General features: G+C 36.6%; 1 protein-coding gene across 5 annotated transcripts in view; it reads right to left on the bottom strand.

Annotated features, from left to right (window-relative positions):
• The window catches only part of Tasp1 (taspase 1), a 207,608-nt gene that overhangs the window by 177,636 nt on the left and 11,348 nt on the right, over positions 1-18,624 (bottom strand). For 4 of the 5 annotated variants that reach the window (XR_016538586.1, XM_090351979.1, XM_090351978.1 and 1 more), the window contains exons 2-4: positions 11,567-11,786; positions 6,894-6,961; positions 4,548-4,616 (exon numbers count right to left, since the gene is read on the bottom strand). Coding sequence is in view for 3 of the 5 variants with exons in the window: in XM_090351979.1 (XP_090208105.1) it covers positions 4,548-4,616; positions 6,894-6,961; positions 11,567-11,711 (282 nt within the window). In the remaining 2 variants the exon portion in view is untranslated. Of the gene's footprint in view, positions 1-1,152; positions 1,230-4,547; positions 4,617-6,893; positions 6,962-11,566; positions 11,787-18,624 lie in introns of those variants that run through there. The other variant, XM_090351982.1, reaches the window with a different exon arrangement.

Below are 18,624 nucleotides of genomic sequence, written 5' to 3'. Positions count from 1 at the left end.
ACTGACCACCAAAATATACTATCCCAGTTGTAAAGACCAAATTATTTCACAATATTAATCTTCTCTTTTGAAATGAAATCGCAGTTATATGACAAAAAAAATCAAATTCACTTTTACAATCATTCTAGAGATAATCCAGAAAAGCCACATAGAACCATGGGACAAATTAGTTTATCAACAATCACAAAATATGACCTTTCCATTTCTTTCTGAAAATTCTCAAAATAATCTAAATTGACTTTGGAGGAGCACCTCTCATATAAAAGTGACCACCTGGGCTGGGAATGTGGCTTACTGGTTGAGTGCTTGCCTAGCAAGCCTGAAGCCCAGGGTTCAATTCCTCTGTACAACATAAACAGAAAAAGCCAGAAGTGGTGCTGTGGCTCAAGTGGCAGAGCGCTAGCCTTGAGTAAAATGAAGCTCAGGGACAGTAGTCAGGCCCCAGGAATTGAATAAATAGGATGGAGAGAGAGAGAGAGAGAGAGAGAGAGAGAGAGAGAGAGAGAGAGAGAGAGAGAGAGAGAGAGAGAGAGAGAGAGAGAGAGAGAGAGAGAGAGAGGGGTGATCAAAATCTTGAAGGGAAAAGCTGGTCAAAATGATGGGTAATAAGCACTTTACATAATCACTCCCCCTACTTTTTCTTCTTTCTTTCTTCCTCTCTTTATTTTTTTATTTTGAATAAGGAAAAGTTTATCTGAAAGTGAAAGAAAGTAACAGAAACTCTCATGTGGAGAGGGAACTAAAGAGATCTCCCCCTGCTTTATTTAAAAGAAGAAAATACCCCATCTGGTGTCCAGAAGTGGTAGTCTTAGGATATAACACTGGTCTGTGGCAGCCTAGCAAACACAGTTTTTGGTTTCTAAGAAAAGCCCAACATTGATATATTAGTGCATTTGTTATATGGAAATTTTTCCTTTAACTCTGCCTCTTCCTCTTCTATTTCATTAAGTTGATATAAAGTGTATTTTTCAAAGTATTTTCAAAAGTATATATTACCATCTTAAAAAACAATACATGGCCAATTTTCTAGACATTTCTACACAGGACCATTTTGTTTCAGAAATTTCAGTCCACTTCAGTATCTGCCAAAGTAATATTATAATGGCAAGTTTAATTAATACTACTTTTTAATCAAAATGTATATATCCCTACCTATAATCCTAGTACTCTGGAGGCTAAGGCAGGAGAATATCAAGTCCAGGCCAGTCCGGGCTACAAGTAAGCTTCAGGTTATCCTGGGGTATATACGACAAGGCCCATCTCTAAAATCTGAAAAAGGGAATGTGAGTTCGAGGAAGAGTATAGCAAGAACAGGAACTACCCATTCTCTAAATAATACTAATAACAACAACAATAATAATACAAAACAAACCAATTTAAAAGATATCCTGAGATAGTTTTGATGGTTTATGCCTATAATTCTAGCACTCAGGAAGATAGAAGGGCTGTAAGTTCTATGTCAGCCAAAACTACACAGATTTCATCTCAAAAAAAAAAAAAATCAAAGCCAGCCACTGGTGATTCACACCTGTAATCTTAGCTACTCAGGAAACGGAGATCTGTGGATTTTAGTTTGAAAACCTGCCTGGGAAAGAAAATTTGTGAGACTCTTACCTCCAATTAACCACCAAGAAAAAAAAAACTGGAAGTGCAGGTGTGGTTCAAGTGGCAGAGCACTAGCTTTAAGCAAAATTAAAAAAAAAAAAACTTAAGAGACAGAACGTAAGCCAAGCATTAAATAGCCATAGATAGATAAATAGAAAGATAGATAGATACATGTCCCAACATTAAAGGGGAAGGTAAGATGTCCATATCTATACAATAACTAGGGAAAAGTTTACAGAATAAATGAACATACAATTCAGTGTATTTTGACAGAGAACTGACCTGAGCTATATAGTGAAGCTCCTATCTCAAAAATAGAATTTATTAAATTATTACCCAAATCTAATGAAACAGAGGAGAATACACTACCTTAATGCAATGTCTTATGCTACACTACCCAAATGACTTATACAGAACAAAAATAATATAATACATTAAATTCATATCTATTCTCATAAAACACAGGTTATCACTCAAAGCTACAAATTCTACTTAGTCATAAGTAACTCATTATTCAAAACTGAATTGTTTACATATAAATTTTAAAAGTAAAAGTAAGAAAGTAGAATCAGGTAAACCATATTAAGTATGATTAAGAAAACTAAAATTAATATTTAAAAAATTTTAACTTTTTTCAATAGTATTCATAGTCATCATTCAAGCACATTTTCTAGCAACTAACTACCCTTCTTTCCCCAAACCCCTAGTGACTCCATACAGAAGTAATTTCAGGACAAGGGAGAGTAACTTCCAACTAACAATATAATCAAAGCAAGATGAAGACCTCCTTATATGAATGTTTTGTGTAAAGATTAAGATTTGAGAATATGTCACCCTTCTTTGCTATATCATTTTTTTCCTTTTATCACAGCTTACAATTAATCTTTACCTTTATAAATTTTGTCATTAATAGTGAACATAAAAATACCTATCATGTCCAGGAGCAGGAATGTGGCCTAGTGATAGCATGCATGAAGCCCTGGGTTTGATTCCTTGGTACCAGAAAAAAGCCAGAAATGACGCTGCAGAGCACTAGCTTCATGCAAAAAGTGTCCAAAGACAGTGCCCAGGCCCTGAAATTCAAGCCCCAGCACTGTCAAAAAAATAAAATAAAAATACTTATCATGGCCTGGAGTTTGGCCTAGTGGTAGAGTGCTTGCCTAGCATGCACAAAGACCTGGGTTCAATTCCTTGGTACCACATACTTAGAAAAAGCCAGAAGTGGTGCTGAGGCTCAAGTGGTAGAGCCCTAGCCTTGAGAAAGATCCAAGGACAGTGCTCTGGCCCTGAGCTCAAGCCCAGGACTGGCAAAAAAAAAAAAAAAGAAATACTTATCATTTCCAAATAACCCCATAACAAGAAAAGTTGCTAACAATTATGGGGTGCTTACATTATGTCACAAGGTACTCTTAAGTGAATGGCATGTATTAATTATATACCACATAATCAATTATTCTTCATAATTCCATGAACTAGAAATTGTTACTACCCCCATAAGGGAAACTGAGTCAAGAATAGGCTATATATCCAGGGACATTTGACTAATGACTAGTATGACTAGTAAAGACGATCAGTCACAGTAGAAGAGCACCGTCAGACCCCATGTCAGACACTCAGTGACCAAACTACAGTAGAACTCATGTCCCCATAAATGTGTATTTGGCTTGACTACATTCACATAAAGTTGAAAATATTACTAAGAAAGATTAAAAGAAACAAAAACATGATCAAAAGCACAGCTCCACATTTAAGCAATGGAAACCATACAGAAAGTGTACCTAGCACATTTTAGTCAACTTCTCAATTTTCCAATGAGTTGACTAAATGCCCTGACAAGAAAGACCAAAAGCCAACAAAACAACCAACTTGAAAGTAGTTAATTCTCATCTTCTTTCTCAAACTCATCACTATTCTGTCCCATGTTATGTTATCAACCATGTAGTTTTCTTCTCGAGAAAAAATAAAAACATGTACCCACAGTAATCCTCTCACTATCACAAATCTATTTTCTTCAGGTTGAGTCTTCAGAAGGCCTCAACTCTCCCAAATAAACTCACTGTATTTCCAAATTAAGAGAACATTATTTTTATAACAGCAATAAAAAAAAAAGGTTTTTTTAAAAGGAGCATTAAGACTCTCACTCTGAAATACAAATATTATGTATACATATATATCTATATATCTATCTATCTATAGATATATATATCTATAGATAGATAGATATATAGATATATATATATATAATCTGACAGCCCCTCTACTCAATTCCTTAATGTCAGCTGTAAACTAGGAGTAAAACCATTACACTGGACCTCAACTGCTATCCTAGTGGTTAAATCTGTCCTTCCATGCTGATACATCTAGAAAGTTGGAATTATGTCGTTCTTTTTTTCTTATTTTTCATTATTATTTTTTTCCAGTCCTGGGCCTTGAACTCAGGGCCTGGGCACTGTCCTTGGGCTTTCTCAAGGCTAGAGCTCTACCACTTGAGCCACATTTCTGGATTTTTTTCTATGTAGATAGTACCGAGGAATCAAACCTGGGTCTTTGTGCATGCGAGGCAAGCACTCCACTACTAGGCTAAACTCCAGGCCCTTTTTCTTGTTTTTTAAACAATGAAACATGTCATCACTTTTAGGGAATCAACTTCAAGAATTTTTCTATTAAGATACTGAGGAGGAATTTTAAATATACAGTTAGCTTTAACTTTTATATTCATGAATCTCACAAAATAAAGAAGAAAAAAGAATCAAACAGCATTTATATTACTACAAAAAAATCCCCCAATAAAAGCACCCTAAAACAACACTACCATCCCATCTTCTTCATAAAGTTGTTAATATTGTTGGGAAATATTGGCTAACTTAACAGTTTAACATTGTTTAAAAGTAAGAACAATAAACTCATAAATATTTTAAGTAAAACATAAACAAAGGAAATACCTCAAGTTCCACCAGAGCTGCAGTTACTGCATCTGTTGCAAGAGCACCAGCCTGTAGCTTTTCAATTGCCTGTGAATCCAACAAGACAAATTATTCATAACTTTAGCCATAACCTTTGTTAGGTGCTGGTAGATTATGCCTATAATCCTGGCTGAAATCTGTGAATCACAGTTCAAAACAAGCAGAGGCAGAAAAGTAGTTTGTCATGAGACAAAAGCTGGAAATAGAGTTTGGCTCAAGTGGTAGGACATTAGCCTTGAACAAAAAAATGAAGCTCAGGGACAGCGTAATCTAGAACCATAAAATTACTGTAATTTTCTAACATAGCCACGTATTTCCCAAAGGCTAAAAAAAACAGAGATGTTTGGAATTGATAAAAATTGGTCAACAGGGGCCGGGAGTTTGGTCTAGTGGTAGAGTGCTTGCCTAGCATGCACAAAGACCCGGGTTCAATTCCTTGGCACCACATACATAGAAAAAAAGCTGGAAGTGGAGCTGAGACTCAAGTGGTAGAGCTCTAGCCTTGAGAAAGCCCAAGGACAGTGCTCAGGCCCTGAGCTCAAGCCCAGGACTGGCAAAAAAAAAAAAAATTGGTCAACAATCCCATTCCATACTTTAACTCCTATACTACTCAATAAATAATGTTTACACACAGCTTCATGATATATCTCACTCAATATAATCCCAATGGAAACAATGAATGAAATCTAGCCATTAAATGCAATATACAAGGAAGTTAATTAAGTAAACAATGCCCACTCCTCAAAGGGCACTCAAAGCAGACACAACAATTTTATGAATCCCATTTGGTTAAAATATCTTCATATTTCATATTTTACATAGATAACTGACTATCAAATAAGCTACCTTCCCCTTACACTGTTTCTACTCTCCCAACCCACATTTAGAAAGCCAGGCTCTCTATGATAGAGGCAATCCTCAAACAGAAAACATTTGAGGAAAGTATTGTTAATACTATAATGAATTCCGTGTTTAAACAATATTCTTATTATTTTGTTAAATAAATTATAGAAAGCAAAAGCCTATAAATTTTACCTTACTTTCTTTGGGATAAATTATGAAAAGAAAGAAACAGCAGAGGGGCCGTGAGTTTGGCCTAGTGGTTAAAGTGCTTGCCTAGCATGCATGAAGACCCGGGTTCGATTCCTCGGTACCACATACATAGAAAAAAGCCGGAAGTGGTGCTGAGGCTCAAGTGGTAGAGCTCTAGCCTTGAGAAAGTCCAAGGACAGTGCTCAGGCCCTGAGCTCAAGCCCAGGACTGGCAAAAAAAAAAAGAAAGAAAGAAACAGCAGAGAAATTGCAAGTAAGCAAAATGGAAAATCGCTTAGAGAATGGTTAGCTTTACTATTATAGGAAAATAATAATTCAATCCTCATAACAAAATGTTCTTATTTATTTGTGACACTCCAATCATAAGACAAAGCTTGGATCTCGAATAAAGTATAATTTTCCTTTTAAATGGTATATCAAAGTCTAAATGAAGGGCCAGGAGTTGAGCATAGTGGTGGAATGCTTGCCTAGCATGCTTGAAGACCCTGGTTCAAATCCTCGGTACCACCTACATAGAAAAAAGCCGGAACTGGTGCTGAAGCTCAAGTGGTAGAGCTCTGGACTTGAGAAAGTCCACGGTCAGTACTCAGGCCCTGAGTTCAAGCCCAGGACTGGCCAAAAGAAAAAAAAATCTATATGAAAAGAGCTAAAAAGGCAACTATTTATTGGATATGCAGCATCCAATTAACAATACATGCACATAAAAAGTAATAGAAGGTTTGCCTACAAGATTTAGGGATCAAAATAATGACAAAGTCTTCTATGTCCACTCCTGCTCCCACATTAAGTATTTAACAATTTAGTAAAACCTCAAAAGCCAGAGAAAAATAGCACAACTGAGTACAAGGGCAAAGCTAACTCAAGAATAATGATGAGTTTGGTCATGGTACAAACTTGATAATGAAAGGCAGAAAGATACAGTATTAGATAGTCTAAGAAAAGTACCCATTTTAATTTTTTATTGCTTTTTTCCTCTTTTCATGGAAAGACATTGGCTGACTTGAAACAGTTTTTCTTATCCCTCTACAGAACTCAATGGCTTTGCAAAGATTTAAAAATATATAATTATTTGCCCACAATTCCAAAAATATAGACTACAATGTGAGGAAGGAAAAGAGCTAAGAATCATTTAAAGAATTAAAAACATAAAACAAAGCAAAATAGAACTCCACAAAGTAACCTTATATTACAGCCAAAGTTTGCCCTATAGCTGAAACCTTACATTTTTGAACTTCAAGATAATTCATTTAAATCATACACATCTTATTCATACCTTCTGACAAGCTCGCTTGCATACATGTTTGTATTCCTTGGCTTTCGATTCAGAATGATAACCTGCACCTGTAGTAAAAAAAGTAAAAACCAAGTATGAAACAGGAATCCTTAATATGCATAAACAGTAATCTTTGTGTGTGTGTGCACACACGTGTGTATATACATGTATATGTGCATGTGTGCATATGTGTGAACTGGCACTGGAACTCAGGGCTTTTAACGCTCAGCTTTTTGGCTCATAGCTCACATTCTACCACTTGAGTGACGGGTCCAGCTCCAGCTTTTTGCTGGTTAACTGAAGATAAGATTTGTCTGCTTGAACTGGCTTCAAACAGATCTAAGCCTTCTGAATAGTTATGATTGTAGAAGGGAGCCACTGTCACGCAGTTCTAAACAATCATCTTGTTCCTCAAGACAACTATGAATGTTCATAGTGCCAATACTTACTAGGTCTAGCTTCATATTTCTTTAGAAACTAAGACCCTGCATCAGAAAGATAAAAAAAATCAAGTGTAAGATATCAGTAAACTATCAAATACCTTGCCGATAATGTTTAAAATTAATGTAGTCCAATGACACATAGATATCTAAAACTAGGTAGACTTGCACTGCTCTCAAATTCCATACCTTTCAAAGGTGGAAGTCCAAGATGCCATATTTTACTGTGCTGATTTATGATTCTCTCTCAAACAGAGATTAGAGGCAGATACAATGTCAAGATTGTTAGGCAGTTGCATAAGGAGTTAGTTACTTAAGAACCAGGAGTTCTCAACCTGGTTTCTAGTTAGCACTGAACCAGCAATGTGGCTGAACTTATCATTTAAGTCAATCTGTCTGATCTTAAGGTCTCTATTTACTGTACTAAGAAGGTATGACATACACCAAAACACACTTTTTTGGGTGTATCCTAGATGACAATTGAAAGGGACTGCAAACGGTAATGGGGAGGAAAAAGTGTAGTAGATAGTATTTGTAGTACTGAAATAAGCAGGAATCCTCTGAAGACCCTTTATTTATCTCATATAGATCTAGAAGAGATCATATCAAAACCTGCTACCATGGTGATTGCAGCCTTCTGATGAATATTACCTGGGGGACTTTTCTCTACCCAACCTTTTTCCAAATGTATTTCTTCCTTTTACACTCTAATAACCTGTCCGTATTTCTCCCCACAGGATCCTCAAGCTTTTAATCCTTCTGTAGTTCAAAATGTTATCAAGAGGGGCCGGAAGTTTGGCCTAGTGGTAGAGTGCCTGCCTAGCATGCATGAAGACCCGGGTTCGATTCCTCAGTACCACATACATAGAAAAAAAAGCCAGAAATGGTGCTGAGGCTCAAGTGGTAGAGCTCTAGCCTTGAGAAATCCCAAGGACAGTGCCCAGGCCCTGAGTTCAAGGCCCAGGACTGGCAAAAAAAAAAATGTTACCAAGATTCTGTGGGTCTCATCATTTTTATATGGTTGCAGTGCAACTTATCAAGTTAATAAATCTATTACATTCTCTTGCCTTCTTAATATTGGCTCATTTCATAGTATTATTGAATCTTCACAGGTAAGGAAAAAATTTAAATTTTCAAGTTAACAATCTATCCATTTTTTTCTGTTTACTTATCATGAGCTCATTTCATAGAATTACTGATCTTCAGAAAATTTTATATCCCTACAAAGCTGAATTAGCTTCTAGGATTGTATGAGTCACAGATGACCATATTGTAATATGAAGTTAATGAAAGATTTTCAAAAGAATCATTCTAAACAATATAACAGTTATGGAAGCATAGAATTCTGTTGGGTGGGCTGGGAGTTTGGCCCAGTGGTAGAGTGCTTGCCTAGCACAAACACACAAGTTCAATTCCTCATTACAAGTTACATAGAAAACGCTCATCCTATATGACCTTATATGTATCTAGGTTTTGCGCTATTGTAATCCTCTGCTAGGAGAGTCCTAGGTTGTGTCCTAATTATTACAAATGAGGCAAACCATTGAGTCTATGTTCCTTTGGATCTGGCTTACTTCACTTAATATAACTTTTTCCAAGTCTTTCCATTTCCTTACAAATGGGGTGATGTCATTCTTTCTGATGGCAACATAGAATTCCATTGTGTATAAATACCAAATCTTTTTAATCCAGTCATCTACTGAGGGGCATCTGGGTTGGTTCCATATCTTTGCTATGGTAAATAGTTCTGCAATGAGCATCGTTATGATAGTGTCTTTTAGTATGTTCTTGTTTTTCAACATTTGGGTAAATGTTAAGGAGTAGAATTGCTGGGTCATATGAGACCTCCATGTTTAATCTTTTAAGGAATCACCATACTGCTTTCCATAGTGGTTGAATGAGTTTACACTCCCACCAACAGTATATTAGCCATGCATCCTGGCCACATCCCCACCAGCATCTGTTGTTATTAGATTTTTTGTTCTTGATCATTCTATCTGGAGTGAGGTAGAATCTCAAAGTTGTTTTGATTTGCATTTATTTTATGGCCAGAGATGTCGAGCATTTCTCCATGTGTCTATAGGCCATTCTTATTTCTTCTTCAGAGAAGTCTCTCCTTAAGTCTTTGGCCCATCTTTTGATGGGATAGTTGTTTCTTTGAAGATTAGTTTTGGAGAGAGTCAATTTGTTTTAGCTGTTGATATATTTTAGATATGAGGCCTTTGTCTGTTGTATGATTAGTGAAGATCTCCCACTATGTGGGCTTTCTATTTAACTTGCTATGTCCTTTGCCATACAGAAGCTCTGCAGTCCCATTTGTCCAAACTTTCTTCAATTTGTTGTATTTTTGGGTCTTTATTAAGAAAATGCCAAGGAGACTTAGTGTATCTCCTATTCCTTCTTGTAAAGTGTTTAGGGTATCTGCTTTTACCTCAAGGTCTTTGATCCATTTGGAATTAATCCTGGTGCAGGGTAACATAGAAGGATCCAACTTTAGTTTTCTGAAGATGCTTAACCAATTCTACCAGCACCACTTGTTGAAGAGGCTGTCTTTCTTCCATTCTATTATTTTGGCTCTCTTATCAAAGATTAGGTGGCCATAGATCTGCAGGTTGATTTCTAGATCTTCAGTTCTATTCTATTGGTCCTCAGGCCTGTTCTTGTACCAGTACCAAGCTGTTTTGGTTACTATTCCTCCTGCGCTGTTCTTTCTGGTAAGAATTGTTTTTGCCTTATGGGATCTTTTATTATTCCATATGAAATTTTGGATTGCTTCTTCTATTTCCTTAAAGAATGACATTGGAATATTGATGGGTATCGCATTGAATTCGTAGATAGTCCTGGGCAAGATTGCCATTTTCATATTAATTCTTCCAATCCAGGAGCATGGTTTCCCTCATTTGTAATATTAGTGTATGCATAAGATAGTCCTAGAAGAGGATTACAGTAGCTCAGTAGCTATGTACATATGACCAAATAAGATGATCCTAAGTGAAATGAACTCCAAGGTATGGAAATTTCTTTGTAATCATTGTTTCTAATATACTATGTGAAGTTATTTCTTTTGTTTTTATTTTTTTCCTTTGGTTTACCCCCTGTTGTTTCTGTATTTCATTATGGTATCCTATGTCTCGTATGTATGCTTATCTGATTTGGGGAAGGGAAGTAGAATAACAAAATAACAAAGGTCAAACCAACAGCAATAATCACAAGACAATATGTTGGAAATGACCTTCACAACTTAGGGGAGTGGGGACTGGTGGAGAGAAAAAGTGCGAGAAAAATGGGAGAGGAAGTAACAATGCTCAACAAGACATGTATTCATTACCTTAGGCATGTAACTATAACCTCTCGTATATCATCTTGACAACAAAATTAATTTAAAAAAAAAGGTCTAAAAAACTACTTTGAAATTAATTGAAAATAATTAAATTCAAGAGGAAATGGCAGGCCGCAAGTTTGGCCTAGTGGTAGAATGCTTGCCTAGCACGCACAAAGACCCGGGTTTGATTCTTCCGTACCACATACATAGAAAAATGCCAGAAGTGGTGCTATGGCTCTAGTGGTAAAGCACTAGCCTTGAGAAAATCCAAGGCCCTGAGACCAAGAACAGGACTGGCAAAAAAAAAAAAAGAGGAAATGGCTAACTATGAAATGGAAGGGATTAACAACAGGTTTCTAGGAAGATAGAAAATGAAAGCATCCACCAAGAATACTGTTGAGAGCTGGGCACTGTCTGTAATCCTAGCTACTCAGGAGGCTGAAATCAGGATCGCAGTTCAAAGCCATCCCGGGTAAAAAAGTCCGTGAAACTCTTATCTCCAATAAACTACTCAGAGAAGGCTGGATGTGGTGGTGTGGCTCAAAGTGGTAGAGTGTGCTAGCCTTGAGCACAGAGGCTCAGGAATAGTGCCACCCGGGCCCTGAATTCAAGATCCAGGACTGGCCAAAAAAAAATTACTTTGGTTTTAACACCAATAATCTAAATGCATCCATTATGTGGAGTCAAATAATAGAGGAAGAAAAGAGAAGAAGACACAAAAATTATTATTTAATAAAATCTATCAACTAGAGAGGTAGGAGGGGGGTTCCTCACCAGCTAGATGGGAAACAACTTCTTCAGTTTCATGTCTGTCCTGTCTGATATGAAATGCAATTCTCAGTGTACTTCAAAGCAAGAAAAGCAAAAATTATCATTATTTTTGGCTTCCAATTCACCCATGAAGGTCTTACCTGCATGTACCAGCACAAAGCCTCCTCGTTTCTCTTTATAGGACTGCTTTGTTTCCAATTCTTTGGCTGTTATTTTAACACCTGAGGGCTGAGATGATCTGGAAGGCAGACCTTCTCCTGAACTCATCCCCTTCTCCATGGTCATTCTCCAAGATTATCATCTTCTATTAGGCAAAGGGCATACTTCTAACCAAACAGCAATTTCAGGGAAGGAATTAGCCTAGAGAAAAACAGACAAAAATAGTATGATTTCTTATCACCAGTATGAAAATTACTCACAAAAATGCATGTGAACATATTTTAATCTATTTTTAGTTATTTAAATGAACACAGAAAATATAAAAAGATTAAAATTTAAATATCCATCCAATGATAGTACTTACTAAAGACCTGTAAACAAATGAACTTTGTAAAAAAAGCTAATACTAAGTCCAATCGTACTGTATATTTTTACCCACACCTAAACAATCCTCAATATAAATTAAAAATCCTTTTCTCTTCCTTCAAACTACTGCTAATAACCTTTGGGACATTTTAGAACAATAACTAATGCTAGCAAACATCAGCAAGCTTTGATATAAAACTTAGATTTCAGATTACTTAAATAAGGAAGCAAAATAATGTAAGAAACATCTGCATATGAAATTCTTAAGAAAATCCTATTCAATACAAGTGCTAACAAATAATACTTCTGAAAAGAGTTGGCTGCTTTCTTGAAGAGCATTATTTCTGAAATTCTCCAAAAATAAATGATAAGACACAAAAGTTAATGAAACAATTTTTAAGTAACTTATGTCACAAAGCTTCTCATTTGTATTACCACCTCACAACTTTCAACAGTTAGGCTGGCTAGATAGCAATAAGAGTAGAGCATATTTCAGTTCCAGAGAAAGTTAACCATTTTTTTAATCTACAAAAAAAAAAAAAAGAAAGAAAACAGAGTGAAGTGATCAGATTCAAAGGGTTAGGTAAAAATGTGCAGCATGTTTTAATTTAAAGGAGGAGGGACCAAGCATTGCAACAAATGTAATCTCAGCACTGTGGAGACTGAAAGACCAGAACTATAAGGTTTGTTGGAACTCTATAATAAGACTCTGTCAAGACGGGGAAGAAAGGAAAGGAAAAGAGAGAGTAGAAAGAAACAAAGAAGGAAGAAAAGCAGGAAGGGAAGGAGGGAGTGAGAAAGGGAGAGAGAGGGAAGAGAGGGAGGACAGGGAGGTCAAGTCTTTCTTTTTCAATATAAAATCCTCTCCCTCCCCTCCTTTCCCTTTTTTTTCTCCATCTTTCCCCTCCCTTTTCTCTTTCATGGCCTTTTGCACTACTAGGCCAAGTACTCCACCATAAACTATACCCCCAAGCCCTGTTCAACTTTTTAAGTACCACTTGTATAGGATGGACAAGTTGCCAATGTTGAGAATTAATAATCATAATGAATTTTGGTATCAGTACTAGCAAAAAATTGAAAAATATCTATTTGATTCAGAAATAAAGGCATTATGAACACAATCTATGACTTTTCGTAATTAAAAGCCAGGTGCGGTGGCTCATGCCTGTAATCCCAGATATTCCAGAGGCTGAGACCTGAGGATATCAGTTCAAAGCCGGCCTGGGCATGAAAGTCTGTGAGACTCTTGTGGCCAATTAACCACCAGAAAACCAGAAATGGTGCTGTGGCTCAAGGGGTAGAGATGTGGCCTTAAGCTGAAGAGCTCAGGGACAATGCCCAGGCCCAGAGTTCAAGTCCCACAACATGACCCAAAAAAAATGTTTTGGTAGTACTGGGATCAAACCTAGGGCCTTGCACAGGCTGGGAACGAGATCTACCACTGATGGACTTGTAGTGCCCATACAATTTTGTTTTTACTGTTATTGTAGAAACTATGCATCTCCTTTCTTTGGAAACCTTTTGAGTGTTACTTAACTGAAATGTTAAGACATTTTCTTGTGAGTTAATATATTGATGTAAGTGCACATCAATTTCAAAGAATTTGTAGTAAGTATAAATATTATAAAAATGTAACAGTCATGCTAATCTACAATCATGATACTTTTTCCTCTTTATTTGGAGATTGGATATTGTGGTTGTTTTTTCAAGCTCATGTGGTTTTTGTTGTAATGTTTTGCTTGCTTTTGTTTTTTTGCCAGTCAGGACCTGAGCTTCTTTGCTCAAGGCTAGCACTCTGCCACTTGAGCCACAGCACCACTTCTGTTTTTTTCTGCTTATGTGGTACTGAGGAATTGAACCCAGGGCTTTATGCATGTTAGGCAAGCATTCTACCACCAAGCCACATTCCCAGTCCAGCTCATGAATTTTCATAAATTTAAGATGCAGGGGGGAAAAAAATTAATTCAGCATCTTTGGCTGTTTCTCTGTATTCCTCCCATAGGTGAATCTACCGAAATGTGATGCAGAAATGAATGTAAACTCAAAATACAGCATTTGCTTTCTTACATTTTTGTTTGTTTGAGATTCATGATTCTCCTGCCTCTGGTTTCAAAATGCTGTGATTATAGGCATGTGCCACAATACCCAGCCCTTACTTGGAATTTTTAAGTTGATGTTTTTTACTGGGTTTGTCTGATTTTGGATCTTAGTCTTTGATTATCTACTGTTTCTTTTTTCTTTTTCTTTTTGTTTTAACCAGTCTTGGGGCTTTAAATCAGCACCTGACCACTGTCCTTGAGCTTTCTCGAGGCTAGAGCTCTACTGCTTGAGCCACAGCACTACTTCTGGCTTTTTCTACATATGTGGTACTGAGGAATGGAACCTAGGTCTTCATGCATGCTAGGCAAACACTCTATCACTATGCTAAACTCTCAGCCTCTGGACATGCAGTTTGGTCTACATTTGTTTTGCATGGTAATCTCCAGTACTAAGTGACTGCAGGGTACAGCTTTCTCCAGGATTCAGCCACCACGTTTTGTTCAGTTCCGGATTGAGGAATGACTTTCAGAACAACACTATACCTTACACTGTCACTGACCTTAATACCCTTAGTCCAGAAGATCACACAGAAAGTGTTCCATGAGGAATTATATAAGCCAAAAACTGAAACTTCATTCTATACAGCTTACCATTAGGCCAAATCCCTGGCCCCTATTTACTGTTTCTATAAGGAAGTATCTGTATTTTTTGGACATTCAGATGGTACAAAAGAGTAAAGTAAAAAATTTCCACCCTAGCTATGGACATGGTAATGGAAATATAAACATAACTATATAGACATAAAAACCTATGACTCTATAGACATGTTTTATTTCATAAATTAATATGTTTCTATGACATACAAACCCTTAGCCTAATTTTGATTAAGTTCTAAAAAATAAATCCTAGTGATTGTATACAGAGATTCCCTTCTTGAACTTGTTTTTTAAATTTGTCATCTAAAATATGATGTAAAAATCAATGTTAATAAATTCTTTAATAAAAAAAAATTTCCATCCTGGGCCGGGAGTTTGGCCTAGTGGTTAAAGTGTTTGCCTAGCATGCATGAAGACCCGGGTTCGATTCCTCGGTACCACATACATAGAAAAAAGCCGGAAGTGGTGCTGAGGCTCAAGTGGTAGAGCTCTAGCCTTGAGAAAGTCCAAGGACAGTGCTCAGGCCCTGAGCTCAAGCCCAGGACTGGCAAAAAAAAAAAAAAAAAAAAAAATTTCCATCCTATCCTTGCCTATTGACAAGGACATTGGTATTTTTTTGGTAGTTACTATTGTATTACTTATTAATAGATCCATCCAGATTTGTACTCTTTTCATATGTATTCCTAACCATTCCCACATGGCACTGTATCCATTTCTGTATCTTGACTTTTAAAATCATTTCATTTAATTATTTCCATGTCTTTTAAAATGTTTTACCAAGTATTTCCGAGACTTGCATATCTGTATACCAAGGAGTGCCCTCATGTTTCCAGTGACTACTTTCATTTAGTTATTTATTTTTCTGAGTGTTTAACAGTGTTTCAACTATGTACCATGCTGATATTTACTCTATACCCCTATCTGTCCTTGAAGGTGCCATCCTCCTGCTATAGCCTCTTGAGTGCTGGGATTACAGGCATATACTAACACTCTTGACTAGCTACTTTTATTTTTAACTGCTTCCATTAAGCCATATCATTGATCCTATCTTGATTTTGATTGCTTTTGCCAAATTGCCATTTTTTAGTTTATCAATATATGTTGCCATTGAAAGTTTATAATTACTCGTTTTACTGTTTCTTCTTACATTTTTATACTTCCTTTTGTAAATTAAAAATAGTTGAGCTGGGAGCTAGCTGGTGGCTCATTCCTGTAATCCGAACTAATTAGGACATTAAGATGTGAGGATTACAGTTCAAAGCCATCTTGAGCAGAAAAGACTGTGAGCTCATCTCCAATGAACTACCCAAAAAAGCTGGAAGTATAACAGTGGGTCACGTAAGAGTACTAGCCTTGCTCACAGAGGCTCAGCAACAGTAACCAGGCCCTGTGATCAAGCCTGCAATATAATAATAATAATAATAATAATAATAATGAGTGTAATTTATTTTGAACCTTTCTTTTTAAGTGGCGTTTAGCATCTTTTATCACTTTAAGCTATTTTTTCTCCAGCATGTATTTTATTTTTTGATTTTTAATTTAAGTGCTAGCACTAGGGTTTGAATAGGGCCTTGGATCCTTACTTCAGTTTTTCACTCAAGGCTGGTACTTTACCACTTGAACCATGTCCCAACTTGTGGCTTTTTGCTGGTTAATTGAAGATTAGAAACTCAAATTTGTCTGCTGGGACTAGCTTTGAACCTTGACCCTCAGATCTCAGACTTCCAAAGAGGCTAGGATTACAGGTATTAGCCATCAGTGCCTGGCTATCCTTGTGGTTTTTACATTTGCTGTTTGCAATCATTTTATCATTTCTTGGCACTTTTGACAAGTTAGACCTTTAATGAGTTCTTCATTAAACAAAATTGATGAAGTTGGTATTGAAGTAAGTATTGCTTTACTTGCTTTATTTTGGCAGTACTGGATTTGAACTAATGGTGCAAGACTGGCTAAGCAGGCACTCTATGTCTGAGCCATGCCTTCAACACTATTATTACCTGTTTTACTATTGTTGTTGTTGTTATTATTGTACTAGAGGTTGGCTTCAGAGCCTCATGCTTTAGTAAGCAGATGTTTTACCATGTGAGCCATGTCTCCAGTCCCTTGAGCGCATTATTTTTTAGACAGTATCTTATATTTTTCCCTAAATCATTTGCCTGAGGTATTATCCACCTATTTTAAGCTATCTGCTGTATCTAGGATAACAGGAACTTGTTGCCACACCCAGCTCTCTGTTTATAAAGGGTTTTATGACCTATGCAGCCTAATCTGACCAACTGTAATTCTTCCAATCTCACTTTCCCAAGTAGTTATGATTATAGATGCTACTAACACCCATTCCTAATTGAATTCAAAACATTTTCTGCACCTGGTACCTGGTGCCTCATGCCTTTTATCCTAATCACTCAGGAGGTGGTGATCTCATGATTGTGGTTCAAAGGTAGCCAAGGCAGGAAAGTCCAAGAGACTCTCATCTCCAGTTAACCACAAAAAAAAAAAAAAAAAAAAAAGTGGCACTGTGGCTCAAAAGCTAGAATGCTAGCCTTCAGAGGAAAAAGCTCACAGACAGCTCCTAAGACCTGAGTTCAAGCCCCATAACTCACACTCACACACACACACACACACACACACACACAAAATTCAGTCAAGCATGGTAGCACAAGCCTATAATCTTAGAACTAGAAAGGGAATCTTGAATTCAAGGCCAGCCTGGGCTGCTTTGGGAGACACTGTTTCAAAATCATTTTAAAAAAAAAGGGGGGGGGATGGGGTTAACCTTAAAAAATAAAATACTCCAGGGCTTGCTGAGAGTTTGGCCTAGTCATAGAGTGCTTGCCTAGCATACACAAAGGCCCAGGTTCCATTCCTCAGGACCACCTACACAAAAAAAGCTGGAAGTGGTGCTGTGGCTCAAATGGTAGAGTGCTAATTTTGAGAAAGCCCAAGGACAGTGTTCAGGCCCTGAGTTCAAGCCCCAGGACTGGCAAAAAAAAAAAGTTCCAAGCCAGGTTGATATACAGTAAGACTTTATTGTGGGGGGGGACAAAAAAACTGAACATCGTATATGACCCATGACCCAAGTTAAGCTTTGATACATAGCTGGAATCCAAATACTCAGAAGGCAAGAGGATCTAGAGTTCACAGCCAGTCCAGGTATATAAAGAGCTTTAAAGGGTGGAATATGGGTTACATAAGAGATCTTGCTTAAAAAAATACATTTTTTATTAAAATTAGGTTTAAACAAAGGGTGAATAAATGCAGCAGTGGTACTCACTAGACACTATGTTGAAAATGAACTATACAACTTTGGATGGGTATAGAAGGGAAAAACAGAGCTAAGAAAAGACTGTCACTGTTCAAAAAGAACTGTATTCATTCCCTGATTTTTCACCCCTCTTTCATCAATTTTATAATAACAATAAAAATAAAACTAAAATATTTTACTTTAAAAATAAAATTAAGTTTAAAAGAAAAAAGAAAATAAATGTAAAAAGCTGGTATAATCATACTGGTTTAATCCCAGAATTTAGGAGACTGATACAGGAGAATCTTGAGTTCAAGTCAATATAATCTATGCAGTGAGACTCCATCTCAAAAAAAGCAAACAAAAAAAATTATATTAAATGAAGGATGAGGTATCACTGTTTAAAAACAAATGTAATCATTACTTATGTAACCTAATCCTCCTGTTCATCACCTTTTCAATAAAGATTTTTTAAAAGATAAAACATACAAAATAATGATGATTTAAAGTATTCTATCTCCATTAAGTTGAGGGTAATTTAAAATTCCAAAAATACTAGTATTATGTATGGCCTACAATGAGTCTTAGAAAGTTTCTTCTTAGCTGAATGCCAGAAAATCATGCTGTAATCTTTGCTATTCAGGAAGCTGATATCTGAGGATTGTGGTTCGAAGCCAGCACAGGCAGGACAGTCTGTGAGACTCTTATCTCCAGTAAACTACTCAGAAAAAAA

The sequence above is a fragment of the Megascapheus bottae genome, chromosome 18, assembly GCF_031878675.1.
Source record: "Megascapheus bottae isolate mThoBot1 chromosome 18, mThoBot2.hap1, whole genome shotgun sequence".
In the NCBI taxonomy this organism is placed as follows: Eukaryota; Metazoa; Chordata; class Mammalia; order Rodentia; family Geomyidae; genus Megascapheus; species Megascapheus bottae.
Note: the sequence above shows the minus strand (reverse complement) of the source record. Positions and strands in the feature narration are given on the sequence as shown.